The following is a 17,265-nucleotide window of genomic DNA, read 5'->3' as shown; positions in this document are numbered from 1 at the left end:
AAATGGTACTCTGAAGTATTCATTATAACAACTATGACAGACTGTAACTCCTGGGGAACGCAACCAGAGACTTTTCTGTCGACTCTCTCCAGCAGATGGACCGTCGACCACAGAGAGAGACAACAAGACATACACTCGTAAATATGTAAAGTATTAGCAATTTCTATGAGTGTAGTTATTAGCTATGAGTTTCCTGCTCTTGAGCAGACTGCATCTGTTTAAATACTTTAGTCTGGTAAACACACCCGATCTAAGAACAGTTCCGAATGGTACTCTGAAGTATCCACTATAACAACTACGACAGACTGTGACTCCTGGGGAAAGCAACCAGAGACTTTTCTGTCGACTCTCTCCAGCAGATGGACCGTCGACCACAGAGAGACAACAAGACATACACTTGTAAATATGTAAATTGCAATTTATTTTCGAATGAGCGGTCGTTCATGTAAAGTATTAGCAATTTCTATGAGTGTAGTTATCAGCTATGAGTTTCCCGCTCTTTTTCTACCAAGCCGTCATATCGGTTTCGTCCGCTAGGGACTTTTTATTTTTATCATGTAATACCACATGTATGAACTAATTGTGTGTGTTTTCATGTATTTCTGTGACTTGATTAGATAGTTAGTAAATAAATAATGAAACCAATTTGTATATCGCTGATTCATAATTTATGCTAGGGGTCGTGCAGATATCCAATGGTTTGTGACGTTTAGTAATGACAACTGATGAGGAGTAATTCATTAATAAGCGACTGTTTGATAAGATATGAAAATATCTGAACAGTCGATTCCAGAAATAGAGACTCTATAAACATTTTCCCGTGGTGCCCCGACTTCCTAGTTAATTAAAGTTTACATGATTAGTTTAATTATGTAATAAGAATTACACATAGAGAATTGATTTGATAAAATAACAGTCTACACATTTTATGATAGTCACAGACACGACAGTAGATAGTGTGGTCTACAGCTTATCATGAGATACTCTACCTCAGGCGAGCAAAACCTCAAGACTTCCTTAGATATCGTGTACTAGTTGTTGTTTACAAATATAAATAGTCTGGCTTGTCGGACTCGTTAAAGGAAAAAAAAGCTTCTGCCAGTTTGTGGTGAGTAATCGCTGTTCTGATGTCCAGAAGTTATTTTTGGTCATAAGAGACAGTAAAGGCAACATTATGTACAGAATAAGTTAAAAAAAGTTACAAACAATGCAAAAAAACAAACAAATAAACACAGTTGGTTAGGAGCACGTAAAACGTCCGCCATCTTCTCAGGCGCCATGATACATGGCCTGATACATGATAAAATGTCCTGGTAGTTGGTAAACTTCATGATGCCATTGACCTTAACAAGGGCCCCAGGACCAGTGGAAGCACCATAACACCGCCTGGAGTTTGTAAAACGGCATTGGCACTGGTGCTATGGTCAAATGACATGAAAATAGAGGTCTTTGGCCATGCAAACCTGCAGTGGATTTGGGCTTTGAAAGAACAATGCAAAAATATCCTAGTCCTTACTGTAAAAAACTGGGAAAACGGGATCCAATAACCTATATTTTATTTTTATTTTGTATTACTTGTTAAACAAAATCTCTTTCTCTGAGCAATTGTATTAGTATAAAATTGGAGCATACAAATACTGAGCTATATTGTATGTATTTATTACAGTCTTTTTTTTCTCATCTTTATCAAGGGATCCAATAATTCCCGGACCCCACTGTATATCTGTTTCAGTGAAGACAATTTTGTGTAATGTCACAGTGGGATGTAACCTACAGTACTATACATGTTGTTTAGCTGGAAGGTCTTGTAACTATACCTGCCTTGTCTACCCTTGATGACACAGGCTTTGCTGATGTTGGTCATTGCTTGGCAATATTCTTCCTTGCTTGTCTTTTGAAATTCATTCAGGAAATTGTCCTCATCACTTGACCACTGGCTGCATCAGTAACAGGGTTCAGATCAGATGTTAAAGCTGGCTTTAAGGGACAAAAATGCATAGTTAGAAGTACACAGGTACTGCCTTTGAAAAATTCCAATGCAGGCGCTTTTATCTCAATATCAAATAATATCTGGGTAACAATTAACTACCTTACTGTGATTGTTTTCAATTAAAATGGTCAAAAAGAAAGAAAAAATTGCTTCTTAACAAAGAGCAATTTCTCAAGCAAACAATTTGCTAGGACTGTCTGGGAGTGGTCGAAGTAGGGAGGGGAAAACTGAATAATGTCTGTTATTAGCATAGAGGTTTGGAACTCTTTTTTTATTGGTCTATTAACTGATGTCATTAAGCGGGCCAAATCTCCATCCCACCAAAATGGGATGACATTTCAGGCGGTCTTTTCAAACAGTACTTACAGTAAAAGAGCATTATCATCATTTTCACAATTTGACAGTATTATTTCAACTTCATAGTGTGGAAATATATATAAAATACAGGAAAATCACATTTTGACTGCATTAGGCTTTAATAAACTAAACGATTCAATTTAAAAAATGGGGATTATCCCCTTGAGAAGCAACATGGATGCTTGGTGTGCCCATTGAAGGAGGATACCTCTCAATAATTGTAGAGAGAACTGTATCCTGTGGAGTTTTTGGGCCACCTGGCAGATTCATGTAGCAGTCATCATCATCATCACTTGCTCTCTGGGTGAGTCTGTTCATCTCAATCAAAGTATTCTATCAAATCAAATTTTATTTGTCACAAATATTATTATGTATTGTGTGTTCATAGTTGGGGTTTTTTCAACAGAGGGCAGACTGTCGTCCTCTCCCATTTATAACCTGGGCTCGTTTGCTAATTTCTATCACCTGAGACCTGAACTACTAGCGGTTATAGAGCTGGAAAGAGGGCACACCTTCTACCTACACTCTTACTGAAAAAGGTTTTAAAAGGACTCTATCGATTGCTTCATATATGGCACCTCTAAAGGTTCAATACACAACCCCAATTAACCCTTTCCTCAAGAAAGCAATAATGTGCTTCATATATGACACCACTAAAGGTTCTATATAAAACTCAAAATAAAACTTATTTCAAGAAATAGTCTATATAGAACCTTTAGGGGTGCCAGATATGAAGCACACGATAGAAACCTTTTGAGTTCTATACATAATCTTTTTTTCTATGCGTGAATGCTGAAAAAGGCTTTGTTGCAAGTGTGCCCGCTGTCCATCTCTATGGGTGGATTCAAGGTCTAGCAACAGAGCCAATAAGATCTAAGAACAGCGCACCCTGCTGTTGCTTTGAACATATATATCAAATCACATTTTTAGTTGTCATATGCACAGGATACAGCAGGGTGTATACGGTACAATGACATAATTACTTGTGAGCTTTCCTCTCAAACAGTGCAGTATCAATATAATACATCTATATTCAATAAAGGCAATAGATTGGAAAGAGGTACTGTATGTACAGATGACCACTATTTCCATATTTGCTTGTTTCAACACTTTGGTTCATGGATCTTTTCCAGTCTTTACTCTAGACCTCCCACGCCCAGAACTTTGTCACAAATATAAAATGTCATAACAAAAACAGAAATTATTCCACTCAGAAGCCAACTCGGAAGGAACTAAGAAGCCAACTCTATACACACATTCTGCTTGTGTTAGTAGGCCACATTTCCTCTTTCCCCTCACAGAGTTCCTCAATTAATGACTTTAGCTCATTCTATGGGGAATTGTAATCCTGTTAGGTCACAAAACACAAATGGCAAAGCATGTGATAATCAGTGTGCAGTGGATTAAAGAGGATTGTCCATTATTTTACCCTATGTAACACTGTAAAGTTATACAGGACAGAGGTAAACATTCTAAAATATAGGCCTAGCCCTAGTATACCTGTGCAATCATGTATAATCACACACCTGATTCTAATGATTAACCAAGTGTCACGCTCTAACCATAGAGAGCCCTTGGTTCTCTATGGTATAGTAGGTCAGGGCGTGACTAGGGGGTGTTCTAGGTTTATTATTTCTATGTTGGTGTGCTTGGTATGGTTCCCAATTAGAGGCAGCTGGTAATCGTTGCCTCTAATTGGGGATCATATTTAGGCAGCCATTTCCCCACTGTGTTTTGTGGGATCTTGTTTATGTGTAGTTGCCTGTGAGCACTCTGTAGTGTCACATGTTGTGTATTCTTTATTCTTTATTGTTTATTTGTGCGGTTGACTTATAAATAATAAAAATATGTTGAACCGATATCACGCTGCGCTTTGGTCTGAATGTTCCTATGACGATCGTGACAGAAGATCCCACCACAACAGGACCAAGCAGCGTGCCCGGGAGGAGAAGGTATCCTGGGCTCGGGAGGAGATAAAGGAGGAGAAGACATCCTGGACGTGGGAGGAAATTATGGCTGGAGACGAAAGCCTTCCTTGGAAGCATACGCAAGGAGAGAAGGGAGGACAGCGACGCCGGAGTTCGCGGCCACGTACAAAGCCCAAAAGACAGCTCAAATGTTTTTTTTGTGTAGGGGGGGGGCACGGGGTGGTCGGCGGAGCCAGTCTGGGAGAAGAGGGAGAAACTGGAGGAGAGTGAACGGAGAGAGTCAGAGACCGTCAGTGAGCTGATGGAGAAATTGGAGGAGAGAGAAATGAGAGAGTTGTTGTGTTGGTGTATGAGGCACGACATTCGCCCTAAGGAGCGTGTTATAGGTTTGATGCCACCTGAGTCAGCTCTCCGTACTCGTCCTGAGGAGCGTGCTAGCAGTCTGTTCAAAACTGTGCCGGCTCCACGCACCAGGTCTCCAGTACGACTCCACAGCCCTGTACGTCCTGTGCCAGCTCTCCACACTCGCCTTGAGGAGCGTGTTATCTGTCCAGTACCATGTGTGCCGGCTCTACGCACCATGTCTCCAGTGCACCTCCACAGCCCAGTGCGTCCTGTGCCAGCTCCTCGCACTCACCCTGAGGTGCGTGTCACCAGTCCTGTGCAACCTGTGCCGGCCCCAAGCATCAGGCCTCCAGTGCACATCCCCAGTCCAGTACGTCCTGTGCCTGCTCCTCGCACTCGCCTGAAGAGCGTGTCACCAGTCCGGTGCAACCTGTGCCGGCTCCATGCATCAGGCCTCCAGTGCGCCTTCCCAGTCCGGTACGTCCTGTGCCTGCTCCTCGCACTCAACCTGAAGTGCGTGTCCCCAGTCCGGAGCCTTCGGCGACGGTCCCCAGTCCGGAGCCTTCAGCGACGGTCCCCAGTCCGGAGCCTCCGGCGACGGTCCCCAGTCCGGAGCCTCCTGTGACGGTCCACAGTCCGGAACCTCCTGCGACGGTCAACGTTCCAGAACCTCCTGCGACAGTCAACATTCCAGAGCCTCCAGCGGGGGTCAACGGTCCGGAGCTTCCAGGCAAGGCGTCCAGTCCTGCTCCAGGGCAGGAGCCTCCCTCTGCGCCGGTGCCCAGTCCAGGCACGATGTCCAGTCCAGCTCCAAGGCCAGAGCCTTCCTCTGCGCCGATGTCCAGGCACTGCGCCCAGTCCTGCTCCATGGCAGGAGCCTCCCTCTGCGCCGGTGCCCAATCCGGGTACGGTGTCCAGTCCAGCTCCATGGCCGGAGCCTTCCTCTGCGCCGGTGCCCAGTCCAGGCACGGTGTCCAGTCCAGCTCCAAGGCCAGAGCCTTCCTCTGCGCCGATGTCCAGGCATGGTGTCCAGTCCAGCTCCAAGGCCGGAGCCTTCCTCTGCGCCAGTGCCCAGTCCAGGCTCGGCGTCCAGTCCCGCTCCATGGCAGGAGCCTTCCTCTGTGCCGATGCCCAGTCCAGGCACGGCGTCCAACCCAGTTCTATGGCCGGAGCCCTCCTTTGCGCCGATGCCCAGCCCAGGCACGGCGTTAAGCCCAGCGCCATGGCCGGATCCGGGGTCGGGGCGGGGCCTACGACCTGCACCGGCGCCGCCACCGACACTAATCACCCCCCCCACCCTCCCCAGTTGGTTTCAGGTTTTGCGGCCGGAGTCCGCACCTTTGGGGGGGGGGTACTGTCACGCCCTGACTATAGAGAGCCCTTGGTTCTCTATGGTATAGTAGGTCAGGGCGTGACTAGGAGGGTTCTAGGTTTATTATTTCTATGTTGGTGTGCTTGGTATGGTTCCCAATTAGAGGCAGCTGGTAATCGTTGCCTCTAATTGGGGATCATATTTAGGCAGCCATTTCCCCACTGTGTTTTGTGGGATCTTGTTTATGTGTAGTTGCCTGTGAGCACTCAGTAGCTTCACGTGTCATGTAATCTTTATTGTTTTTTGTGTGGTTGACTTATAATAAAAATGTCGAACTGATATCACGCTGTGCTTTGGTCTGAATGTTCCTACGACGATCGTGACACCAAGTGACTAAGAAGAGTATATGATACGTTTGAATTGTTTCACTGCATTTCACTTTAGTGGTGTTACTTGTGGATAAATAATTGCTGGTCATCAAAGTGAAATAGACCAGAATTTTTTGGTTGGGGGGGTTACCCTAATCGTACTGGAATTATTGATCAATAACTAACATGTTTTATCAATCAATCCGCCTTTCGGGAATGGACCGTAAAATGGGAGACCTGACCCTCTGGTCGCTAAAGACCCCATGGCACTTATCGTAAGAGTAAGAGTGTTATTCCCCATACAAAATATTATCTTATCACTCTGCTAAGATTTATAAAAAATTGCAGCAAGTTTAGCAGGTATTATTTCGTTCAAAGAGTTCATCATCTGGTTCGTTCATTGGGTTACACTAACATAATGATTTATATAAATATGCAAGTAGCCTACACTCGAGTCCTCAAAATCGATTGGTCGACCAGAAACAGGGGGATTGTCCCCGGTTGAGCGAATCCCTCATCGCCCGCCACCGACATAGCACCCACCCGTGAGTTTCGTAAGGATCTTGTGTAAGGTTGTTGTTACATAGCCTTCAATGGCTATTACATATCTGTAGTAGCTATCTACAGTGTCTCCAGAAGTCCGTAAAGTTGTCAGTCGCTCACGTCGCATGTGAAGATGTATCCAAAAACAAAAAGCGCAATGGATAGTCAAATTATTGCGGCAGAAATTGCTTTAGGTCTTGTTCTGTGTGCAGCATATCGGATCATTTCGAAGAACATTTTCAGTCATCAGGTAGGCTATGTTTACATTACTTTTGATACAAGCTGAATTTATAATGCTAAAATGAAATGATATTTGGTAGGGGTTAGGAGAAAGAAAATGGAAATGTAAGATGTTACTGCATGAGTAAGAAATCAATAGGCCTAGTTTTTTTCTTTTAACATGTGCATTTTGAAAGTGTTATTTTCCCTTTTGTTCATGATCATTTCAAATTATAGCCCACTGTTTCTTGTCTATTGATTCTTGAAGAAGCTTTTCTCTTATAACATCAGTAACCCAATACGGTTGTTTTAGGTCTATTGCTGCGTTCATGTGCTAGTCGGAACTAGGAAACTGACATTTCCTACTTGCAAACACAGTATGTTTGAACGCGGCACATATAACAACAACCAGTTAGCAAGTCGAACATTTCCAAGAGTCCTAGTTCCCCACTAGCACATGAACGTGGCATATGTGAGTCTTTGTAAACCTTGTAAACCAACAGTAGCTTCAAAATAGATATAAAAAAAACTATACGGTAAGTCTACCTGGCATCCATCTATGAATTTGACATCGTTTCCATTTCTTCAGACCCATCCCTCATCTTAATAGCAAACCAAGTGGCAGGGCTGCCATTTGTTTGCTTGAATTCAGGATTGTGACTTTAATCTGTGCATTTATTTTCTATTTCTTAGGAGAGTCAGCCTGTTGACAGTGAACAGTTTGAGCTAACAAGGTCACTAGTGTGTGTATGGCTTGCAAGCAACATAAAGTTCCTACTCATTAAATGCAACAGCAATCCACTTTCACTGTCTGCACATTCAACATCCAGGCTGATTGTGAGTACTCCAAATCTCTCCTGAATTCATTAATTAATTTATTGTTTGTTTTTGACCAGGTAAGTTCACTGAGATCACATTCTCATTTACAGCGACAACCTGGGGAATATTTACAGGGGAGAGGAGGGGGATGAATGAGCCAATTAGAAGCTGGGAATGATTAGCAACACAAACATAGGCAAGACATATGCATACAAAAACACGATATTGTGTTGTAGATATGTGGTAGTAGATTAGGGGCCTGAGGGCACACATTTAATATGTTGTGAATTTATTTTAATGCTTTTAAAATTGTAGAACTGCCTTAATTTTGCTGGACCCCAGGAAGAGTAGCTGCTGCCTTGGCAGCAGGTAATGGGGATCCATAATAAATACAAATTAGGTGGCCATGATGGTATGAGGGACAGATTGTAAATTTAGCCAGAACACCGGGGTTAACACCCCTACTCTTACGATAAGTGCCATGGGGTCTTTAGTGACCACAGAGAGTCAGGTCTCCCGTTTAACTCTGCTAAGAAAAAACGAATTGCAGCAAGTTTAGCAGGTATTATTTCGTTCAGAGGTCATCTTCTGGTTCGTTCATTGGGTTACACTAAAGTCATGACTTGTATAAATAAGCAAGTAGCCTACATTCAAGTCCTCAAAGGCGATTGGTCGACAAAAAACAGGGGATTGTCCTCAGTAGATTGATTGATTTATTGAGTAATTGTCTATTTACAGGCATTTCTGGCACTTCTACTGAATAGCTACTACGGAATTCATTCTCAGAGAGTATATACTAACGAAGTAAGTCACCCACTATTATTTGGTTGATACAGTATTGAAAGCTTAGAAATGCATTTATCATAGGCTACTTGCTACTGCAAATGTTTTTTCAAGTTGGTAATAGATTATTATTCTTAGCAGCTCCGTATAACTATGAATAGGTTAAGCCAGGGGTTCTTAAACATTTTGAGCTCGAGTCCAAAATGAAAAATTTACCATACCATGACCCAAATCGTTCTCCAACGACCCAATTTAAGAATAAATTGTGTGTATTATAGATGTATTCTCGTAACTCGCAACCCACCATGCCCAGGGCCCACTTTGGGACCCGACCCATAGTTTAAAAAGAAACCCTGGGTTAGGTTATATGTGTATGTCAGGTTTTAAGTGCATAAATCTATTTTTTCTTGAATGTTTTAATGATTAGATATTGAATTGTTAGATTGCGATTGTTTTCACTGACAGTCATTTTCTTCTCCTTCTAGCGGCCTACAGTGGACATGGCTGTGTGCTCTTTCTTCATAGTGAGCAGTCTTTTCCTCTTCTTTTTGGACCATAGCCAGCTGCAGAGCAGAGTGGACTTGCGCATGATCTTCAGTGACTCTCAGAAGTTCTTCCTTCAGATGGACTTTTTTGCCACCTTCGTCTTTGGCCTACTCTGGCTGGCCTTCCCCGATTGGCTCCTAGGATTCCAGGTAGGCTCTTAGTACCATAAAAATACTATGAAGCTAGATTTCACATTGAGGAGATGCGGGATGACTAAGAAAAGTCAGTAGGTTCCAGGTTGAGAATGTTTCTTGAATAAACGTTTGCTTCACTCTTTCAGCCCATTACAGGTTCTGAGGACATCTTCCATCTTCACCTCACTAGAGCCTTTGGCGCCATGATGGTGGGTGACAGTTTTGTCTCTTTTACAACACAGAATTTCCAACCCAACAAAGAAAAGCCATCAGTGTTCATAAGCCGAGCAGTGGTATGTGATATTTCAGCAATCTCTTCTTTTTTTGTCTTTTCTTTTTGACAATAGAGAGTTCTGATGCTTCCATGTAAATACATAGAATCAACTGAATAACACCCCATCATACACACCCCTCCCCACCCACACAAAAATGTAATGTCAGGCAAGGCTGTGACTAGGTGGCAGTTCCACACGACGAAGGCCTACAGGCCAGGCTCCTCCCTATTCTGACTTGAGACCTGCATGCTTAACTGGAATTATCATGCAAGTCTGCCATTGATGTCACTGAATGATTTATGTGAAAGGTGACTGCAGTGTTTTCTCTTGGTTTTTCAGGGCAGCTTGGTGCTGCTGGTGTTCCTGGTCCACTCTCAGCTGACCACCTCTGCCTGGGCCCCTGCCCAGGTCTGGTTTGGCCTGGTGGGAGCCAGCCTCTGGACAGGAAACTCCATCTTAGGTTACCTCAGCTCTAAACAACAAAATATGTAACAAGTCCATTCACACAGACACTGAACACAACAGTCACAACATAACAGGCAGAAGTTACATTGAACCCTCTCCTGTGTGTTACAAGACTGTTAGCCCGCTTAAGTGAAGCTGATCACGTGAGCATGGTTAATCAAACCACAGCTGTTGCACAGAAAGCATAGGCAGATTCTCTGGGAACCTGGAGTGACTTCAAATGAGTGATTATTTATTGTTAAACAATTTCCATCCTATGTTGTTCAGTCTTATGATTTTCATACTTCACCATGAATGAGATGGTGATGGTCATTGCTGACGGAGGTGGAAAGAGACTCTTTGGAAATCTAAATGTCTAAATATACTGTACTGTACATTTGTAAATGTGTAACTATGTACATAAATATTTTTCAATTCTACCTAACCTTTTGTAAATCCATTAAAGAAATTAATTCAGATAGAGAATTTCCCTCTTCTTTTTAATAGGTCTGCAAATTGAAGTTCTATGACAGTATTTTCTCATCAGGATCACTGTTCTATGATCAGTTATTATCATTCTGAGAGGAGGTTAGAAACATTTTACATTTAACATTTAAGTCATTTAGCAGACGCTCTTATCCAGAGCGACTTACAAATTGGTGCATTCACCTTATGATATCCAGTGGAACAACCACTTAGAAAGCAATCAGAGATTGTAAAAGACACTTGACCCTACCATTCCACCGTACAGAAGTGAATAGTAAGTATGCATGCTCAGCCTTAGAAACATAATTATGAAATAACTTTTTAGGAACTCTTGATGGGAAGCGTGGAGGTGTGGTAGCTGCACCCATATGACTAAATAGATGTAACTGACGTTGAAATTACATCAAGGAATAAAAGTGAAGGGAAATGATTGATTGATTCTTGCCGTTTTAGAATGTGGAAAGATTTGCTCATGTAAAGACATTAGTGGTTTTCAGTCAAAGTTGAATATGCTAAAAGCTGCGGCCTCTCAACTCCAATGGGGAATGTTCATGTTCCAGTGTTTCCTACCAACAGGGAATGCTCTAGTAGTTAGAATGTGGAAAGATTTGCTCATGTAAAGACATTAGTGGTTTTCAGTCAAAGTTGAATATGCTAAAAGCTGCGGCCTCTCAACTCCAATGGGGAATGTTCATGTTCCAGTGTTTCCTACCAACAGGGAATGCTCTAGTAGCTTTCGGACTGAGGTGATGTTGCCCCTAGACGCTGACCTTGGGTCAGTTTAGCATTTTCCCCACTTATGGTTCAAGTTAGGATTGGGGTAGGGGAAGCTGATCCTAGATCGATACCAAGAGGAAACTGCATTTACATTTTACATTTTAGTCAATTAGCAGACACTCTGATCCAGAGCGATTTACAGTTACTGCATTCAATTTAAGATATCTAGGTGGGACAGCCACATATCACAGGCATAGTAAGTAGACTTTTACTCAATAAAGTAGTTATCATCAAAGTCAGAGCTAGAAAGGGAGGGGTGGGTTCAGGATCTTATTTGGGGGGAGGGGGGGGGTTGAGGTGAAGAGGGGGATTATTTAAGATACTCTTTGAAGAGGTAAGGTTTCAGCTGATATCAGAAGAAGGGCAGGGACTCTGCTGTCCTAGCTTCAGGGGGAAACTGGTTCCAACATTGGGGTGCCAGGACAAGGAAGAGCTTTGACTGGGCTGAGCGGGAGCTGCCCGTTTGTAGAGATGGGAGGGCCAAGAGACCAGAGGTTGGCAGAACGGAGTGCTCGGGTTGGGGTGTAGGGTTTGAGCATAGCCTGAAGATAGGAAGGGTCCTCTTGCTGCTCCGTAGGCAAGCACCATGGTCTTGCAGTGTATGCGAGATTCGACTGGAAGCCAGTGGAGTGTACGGAGGAACGGGGCGACATGGGAGAATTTGGGAATGTTGAAAACCAGGCGGGCTGCAGCGTTCTGGGTAAATTGCAAGGGTTTGATGGCACAAGTGGGAAGCCCAGCCAACAGCAAGTTGAAGTAGTCCAGACGGGAGATGACAAATGCCTGGATTAAGAACTGCGCCGCTTCCTGTGTGAGGTAGGGTCGTACTTTTTACCCAGGAGAGTCGCTTTCATCTGGCAACCTGCCCATCTAGTTTCCCCTGATTTATGTTGAGTCAGGTTTCCTCTCCTGAGTGGTATCTAGTATATCTAAATGTTGTATATCTGATAATTCCCTCCACCTCATGGTCAATATCAAACAGTATCCCTTACAATGTGTAACTATGTACATAAATATATTTAAATTCTACCAAACCGTTTCTAAATCCATTAAACGAATGAATTCAGATAGAGACATGCCCTCTTCTTTTTAATAGGTCTGCAAATTGAAGTTCTATGACAATATTTGCTCATCAGGATCACTGTTCTATGATCAGTTATTATCATTCTGAGAGGAGGTTAGAAAGCAATCAGAGATTGTAAAAGACACTTGACCCTACCATTCCACCGTACAGAAGTGAATAGTAAGTATGCATGCTCAGCCTTAGAAACATAATTATGAAATAACTTTTTAGGAACTCTTGATGGGAAGCGTGGAGGTGTGGTAGCTGGACCCATATGACTAAATAGATGTAACTGACGTTGACATTCCATCAAGGAATAAAAGTGAAGGGAAATGTTACTCAGAAACACAACGCTTCCTTTTTATTTATCCTGCTCCAAGGCTAGAACTCTCTGTAACCACTAGATGGTGCTATGCACATGGCCATGGAGTACCTCTGAATGGATTTGAATAATAGGGAATCTAGGTTTTAATAGCCCATCATTCCTATCATTATATTTCCATGACATAGACTGACCAGGGGAAGCTAGGTGAAAGCTATCATCCCTTACTGATGTCACTTGTTAAATCCACTTCAATCAGTTTAGATGAAGGGGAGGAGACAGGTTAAAGAAGGATTTTTAAACTTTGAGACAATTGAAACATTGCTTGTGTACGGGGTGAATGGGCAAGACAAAAGATTTGAGTGCCTTTGAATGGGGAATGGTAGTAGTAGGTGAGTGTGTCAAGAACTGCAACACTGCTGGGTTTTTCACTCTCGACAGTTTCCTGTGGTCCACCACTCAAAGGATATCCAGCCAACTTGACACAACTGTAGTAAGCATTGGAGTCAACATGGGTCAGCATCACTGTGGAACGCTTTTGACACCTCATAGAGTCCATACCTCGACAAATTGAGTCTGTTCTGAGGGCAAAAGGGGGTACAACTAAATTTTAGGAAAGAGTTCCTGTTTTGTACACTCAGTGTATATGTTTGCTGTTGTGAATACTTCAAATTATATATCACAATGAATATCTATTGTGATGATTGTGCATTGACAGTACACTCACTTCATAGGACAATTTTGGTTGTGAGCTAAAAACACTGACGGGTGCCCTGTCTTTCTATAAAACATCCTCACAACTGTTAGTCAATACTGACACCTTGACCTTGACCATGATCATGCTTATAAGAATTCACAACAACACAACATCAGAGAACTATAGAGGTTATTTAAATCAGTACAACTGCCAGTTGAGTTCAGCCGAGAAGATTGAGGTTGAGGAAAAGGTTACTTGCCTCCACTGGTCCTGACTGCTGATGTGGTTGGATTACCAAACGTCCATTGCTCTTCATGTGCACATCCTTTGTAGTCACCCTAAGAAAAGGTGACTGGACCCTGAAAAATGGATACCAAATGACTGACTGTGATCCGCTGTCTAATGAGCACACAGATGAAGTAGGTAAGCAGTTTACAGAGGAGAGGACAAACCTGGGACAATGAGCAAAACTGGTTGGAAAGACGTCTTTTCAACCAGTTTTGACGTTGAAAAGACGTATTTCAAACCAGTTTTGACGTTGAAAATACGTATTTTTAACAAGTTTTGCTTACTGGGGGGTAGTAATGGATGCATCTGCAATGGCACTTTATTCCCTACGTAGTGCACAACTTTTGAAGTTGAGCACTACATAAGGAAATGGAGTGCCATTTCAGACAACGTCTAAGTCACAACATGTCCTTACAGATTTGAAAGAAATCAGTGTGGGTTAGAAGGATCCATCCTCATGAATGATGCAGATATTCTGTGAATAATAACAACACAAGTGTACTTGGCTATAACAGATATTTAAAACATTTAATAAAGCTGCTTTCCTCTCATCAAGAGGTCAAGCAGGAAGTAGCACTCTATATATTTTGAGTTTGGAGTGTTGCGCTCGCAAGTCAATAAGAGCCAGTGAGGTTGTTAGAGCCAGTGTGATCACACTTAGTGATTCACAATCACATGGCAAAGGCATTGGCAGCAAAGTATCCCCAGAGCCCAACAATTCAAAAGTTGTCTATCTGGATTAACGCCTATAGGATAAGATTAAATTAATATAAATATAATGAATAGAACACGAGTCCCCATTCTAGTGAATTATTTGTCCATTCTATTCATTCTATTTCTATACATTCAATCCTATCCAATAGGCAAAATCCTGATAGATAACTTTTGCTAAACTGGGCCCAGGAATCAAATCCCTAACAAAGGGATAGTTGATATATGCAATTAAACATATGTCCACATTAATGCAAATCCACTAGACACAGATGTCAATACAATGTTTAGTTTTGATTTAAATTTGATTTAAATTTGTCAACTAACGTGAAATCAACAACAACAAAAATCATCATGTCATTGGATTTAGGTTAAAAGTTGGGTAAAAAAACACGAAATTAATTAATTAATGACTTTTATCAAATCCAATCAGTTTTCCAAGTTGATTCAACGTCATCACATTGAATTTATTTGGTTTAAATGACGTGAAAACAGCGTTGATTCAACCAGTTTTTGCCCAGTGGGAAGGCTTTTGCACACCAATCATTTCCTGGTGTGAGAGGATTAGACTGTGCTGATAGCACACAAACACAAATCTGAAAGGCAAAGGCAATCAGTTGCTTCAAACTGCACTCCAGTGACATAATGTTTCAGTGTGTGTGTGTGTGTGTGTGTGTGTGTGTGTGTGTGTGTGTGTGTGTGTGTGTGTGTGTGTGTGTGTGTGTGTGTATCTTCTTCCCAATGGCATCTGTTCGCTCTTCCACTCATTTCTATGCAACAATTCACAAATCACAACTTTATATATAAAATGATCATGTGAACCCTGTCAATGTTTGTTTCCCCAACAGTTCTAATAAGAATCTGGCAATAAATTATCCTATATCAATAATATTAAACTCTGAGTTCTGAAAAACATTTTTAAAATTAAAAATGTTAACGTCATTGTACAGCACATTGCTCCTCGTGACTCACTCTTCCTGGCTGCCAAAATTTCTAGGTAGATAGAAAACCCACATTCTCCCAAAGTAATATCACCCTGCTGCTACAGACAGGATTCAATTAGTATTTGCTTGCCAAATACTTTAGCTGCACTTGATTGAGCTTGCCTGGCGCAAAGTAGCCAATGGAGTAGTCCCAAAAGTGAAAAACCCATCTAAGCCTTCCAGGTAGGCTCAGTCAAACACATAACATTTTAAAAAGAAAACAAAAACTATTCAAACCCCGGTCTTTCATGCTAATGGTAGGGAATCATCATGAACATTCGGTAGCCTGTGACCAAGTCTGCTCTGCCTCAGCGATCTCCACATGCACGTATTCGCCTCTAATCGGTCTGCCCTCTCATTCCTATCTGTATAATAAAAATACAATAGGAGAGCAGAGTTGTAACCTATACACTATGTTGACCATACAGGGGCCTTTGCCTTCAAAGGTATCATTTTCCACTACCAATGTGGATTTGCCAGCTACAAAACGCATGTTGTTGCTGTCGGATGAAAACAGATGAAAGATTTTGAAAAAACACTGCTACGTTAACAACATAGAATTTCGAAACTTCAGAAGCTATTTTGAATAAATTGTATTGGTCCTAGAGTCATGAAATGTCCAGAGCACATTGAGGAGAGTTACTAATTTGAAGACATGTAAAACAAAATGAAAATTGTCAAAGATTGAGTTAAGGTTTTCATCAGACAGCAACGATGTACATTGAGTGTACAAGAAATTAGGAACACCTGTTCTTTCCATGACATAGCTTACACCTGGATTCACCTGGTCAGTCTATGATCTCTTATTGATGTCACTTGTTAAATCCACTTCAATCAGCATAGATAAGGTGGAGGAGACGGGTTAAAGAAGGATTTTTAAGCATTGAGGCAACTGATACATGGATTGTGTGTGTGTGCCATTCAGAGGGTGAATGGGCTAGACCAAATATTGAATTGCCTTTGAATGGGGTATGATGGGTGCCAGGTGCACCAGTTTGAGTGTGCCAAGAACTGCAACACTGCTGGGTTTTTCACACTCAACAGTTTCCTGTGTGTGTCAAGAATGGTCCACGCCCCAAAGGACATCCAGCCAACTTCACACAACTGTGGGAAGCATTGGAGTCAAAATGGGCCAGCATCCCTGTGGAACGCACCTTGTAGAGTCTATGCCCCGACGAATTGAGGCTGTTCTGAGAGTAAAATGCGGGTGTTCCTAATGTTTTGTACACTCAGTGTATATGTATACCTGTGTTGTATGAAAGTATGCTCAAGATTCTTGTGTTTGGGGTTGAGTGAAATGATGGATGAACAACAACTTCAGGTAGAGTAACCTACATAGCATAACCACTGTCAACCCCCAATCACCAGCTGACCACCTTACTGCTGTAGGTTTCGATGTATTCAACCTGTGATTTCTGTCCCAGGGCCTTCCAACCCCATGGCCCAAACATACATACAGTAAATATACTCCTTTTCCATCTTTTAAACCAATGACTGCTCTAGCCTTCCAAGTTCAGAAGAGACAAGAGTGGTTGTGATGGAGTTAAGATAATTCTCTGAGCTGTTCTAGCAATGCCCTTCTGTTAAACACTCCTGTATGAATTATAATGACAAATGAATTCAGCACAGCTGATGGAGGCATCATTGGTTTCTGTTGGGCCTAGTACTATCAGCACATTGTGAGAACCATAATCATCCTTACAGCTCTGGTGGTCTGAATCTGATCAGTCATTCTTCCAATTGCAATTCAAAGATGTATGGCCGGGGTTGCCTGGTTCCGGGCAGGAGAGCTCAGAGGACCAGGTCCAGTTTTGTAATTAATTTGTAGCAATTTCTCTGTGCGTTTGGCAGCTGTTTAAAAAGGCAAACTCGGTG

The 17,265-nt window shown here is 42.2% G+C and overlaps 1 protein-coding gene across 1 annotated transcript; it reads left to right on the top strand.

Annotated features, from left to right (window-relative positions):
• The first annotated feature begins 6,811 nt into the window (after window positions 1-6,811).
• On the top strand, window positions 6,812-10,542 carry LOC106585782 (uncharacterized). Its single transcript, XM_014172396.2, has 6 exons — window positions 6,812-7,093; window positions 7,756-7,899; window positions 8,620-8,685; window positions 9,150-9,359; window positions 9,491-9,637; window positions 9,959-10,542. The coding sequence occupies exons 1-6, from the start codon at window positions 6,977-6,979 to the stop codon at window positions 10,109-10,111; spliced, it is 837 nt and encodes a 278-aa protein (XP_014027871.1). The 5' UTR covers window positions 6,812-6,976; the 3' UTR covers window positions 10,112-10,542.
• Window positions 10,543-17,265: the final 6,723 nt, after the last annotated feature.

This window comes from Salmo salar, chromosome ssa24, assembly GCF_905237065.1.
Source record: "Salmo salar chromosome ssa24, Ssal_v3.1, whole genome shotgun sequence".
NCBI lineage: Eukaryota > Metazoa > Chordata > Actinopteri > Salmoniformes > Salmonidae > Salmo > Salmo salar.
This window is presented reverse-complemented; position numbering and strand designations above follow the sequence as displayed.

Bases quoted from the DNA above. Each gene is read 5' to 3' on its own strand.
- LOC106585782 (XM_014172396.2), top strand. From the start codon at position 6,977: ATGTATCCAAAAACAAAAAGCGCAATGGATAGTCAAATTATTGCGGCA. The intron at 8,686-9,149 runs GTAAGTCACCCA...TTCTCCTTCTAG, and splicing joins AGAGAGTATATACTAACGAA to CGGCCTACAGTGGACATGGC. The intron at 9,638-9,958 runs GTATGTGATATT...TTGGTTTTTCAG, and splicing joins TGTTCATAAGCCGAGCAGTG to GGCAGCTTGGTGCTGCTGGT.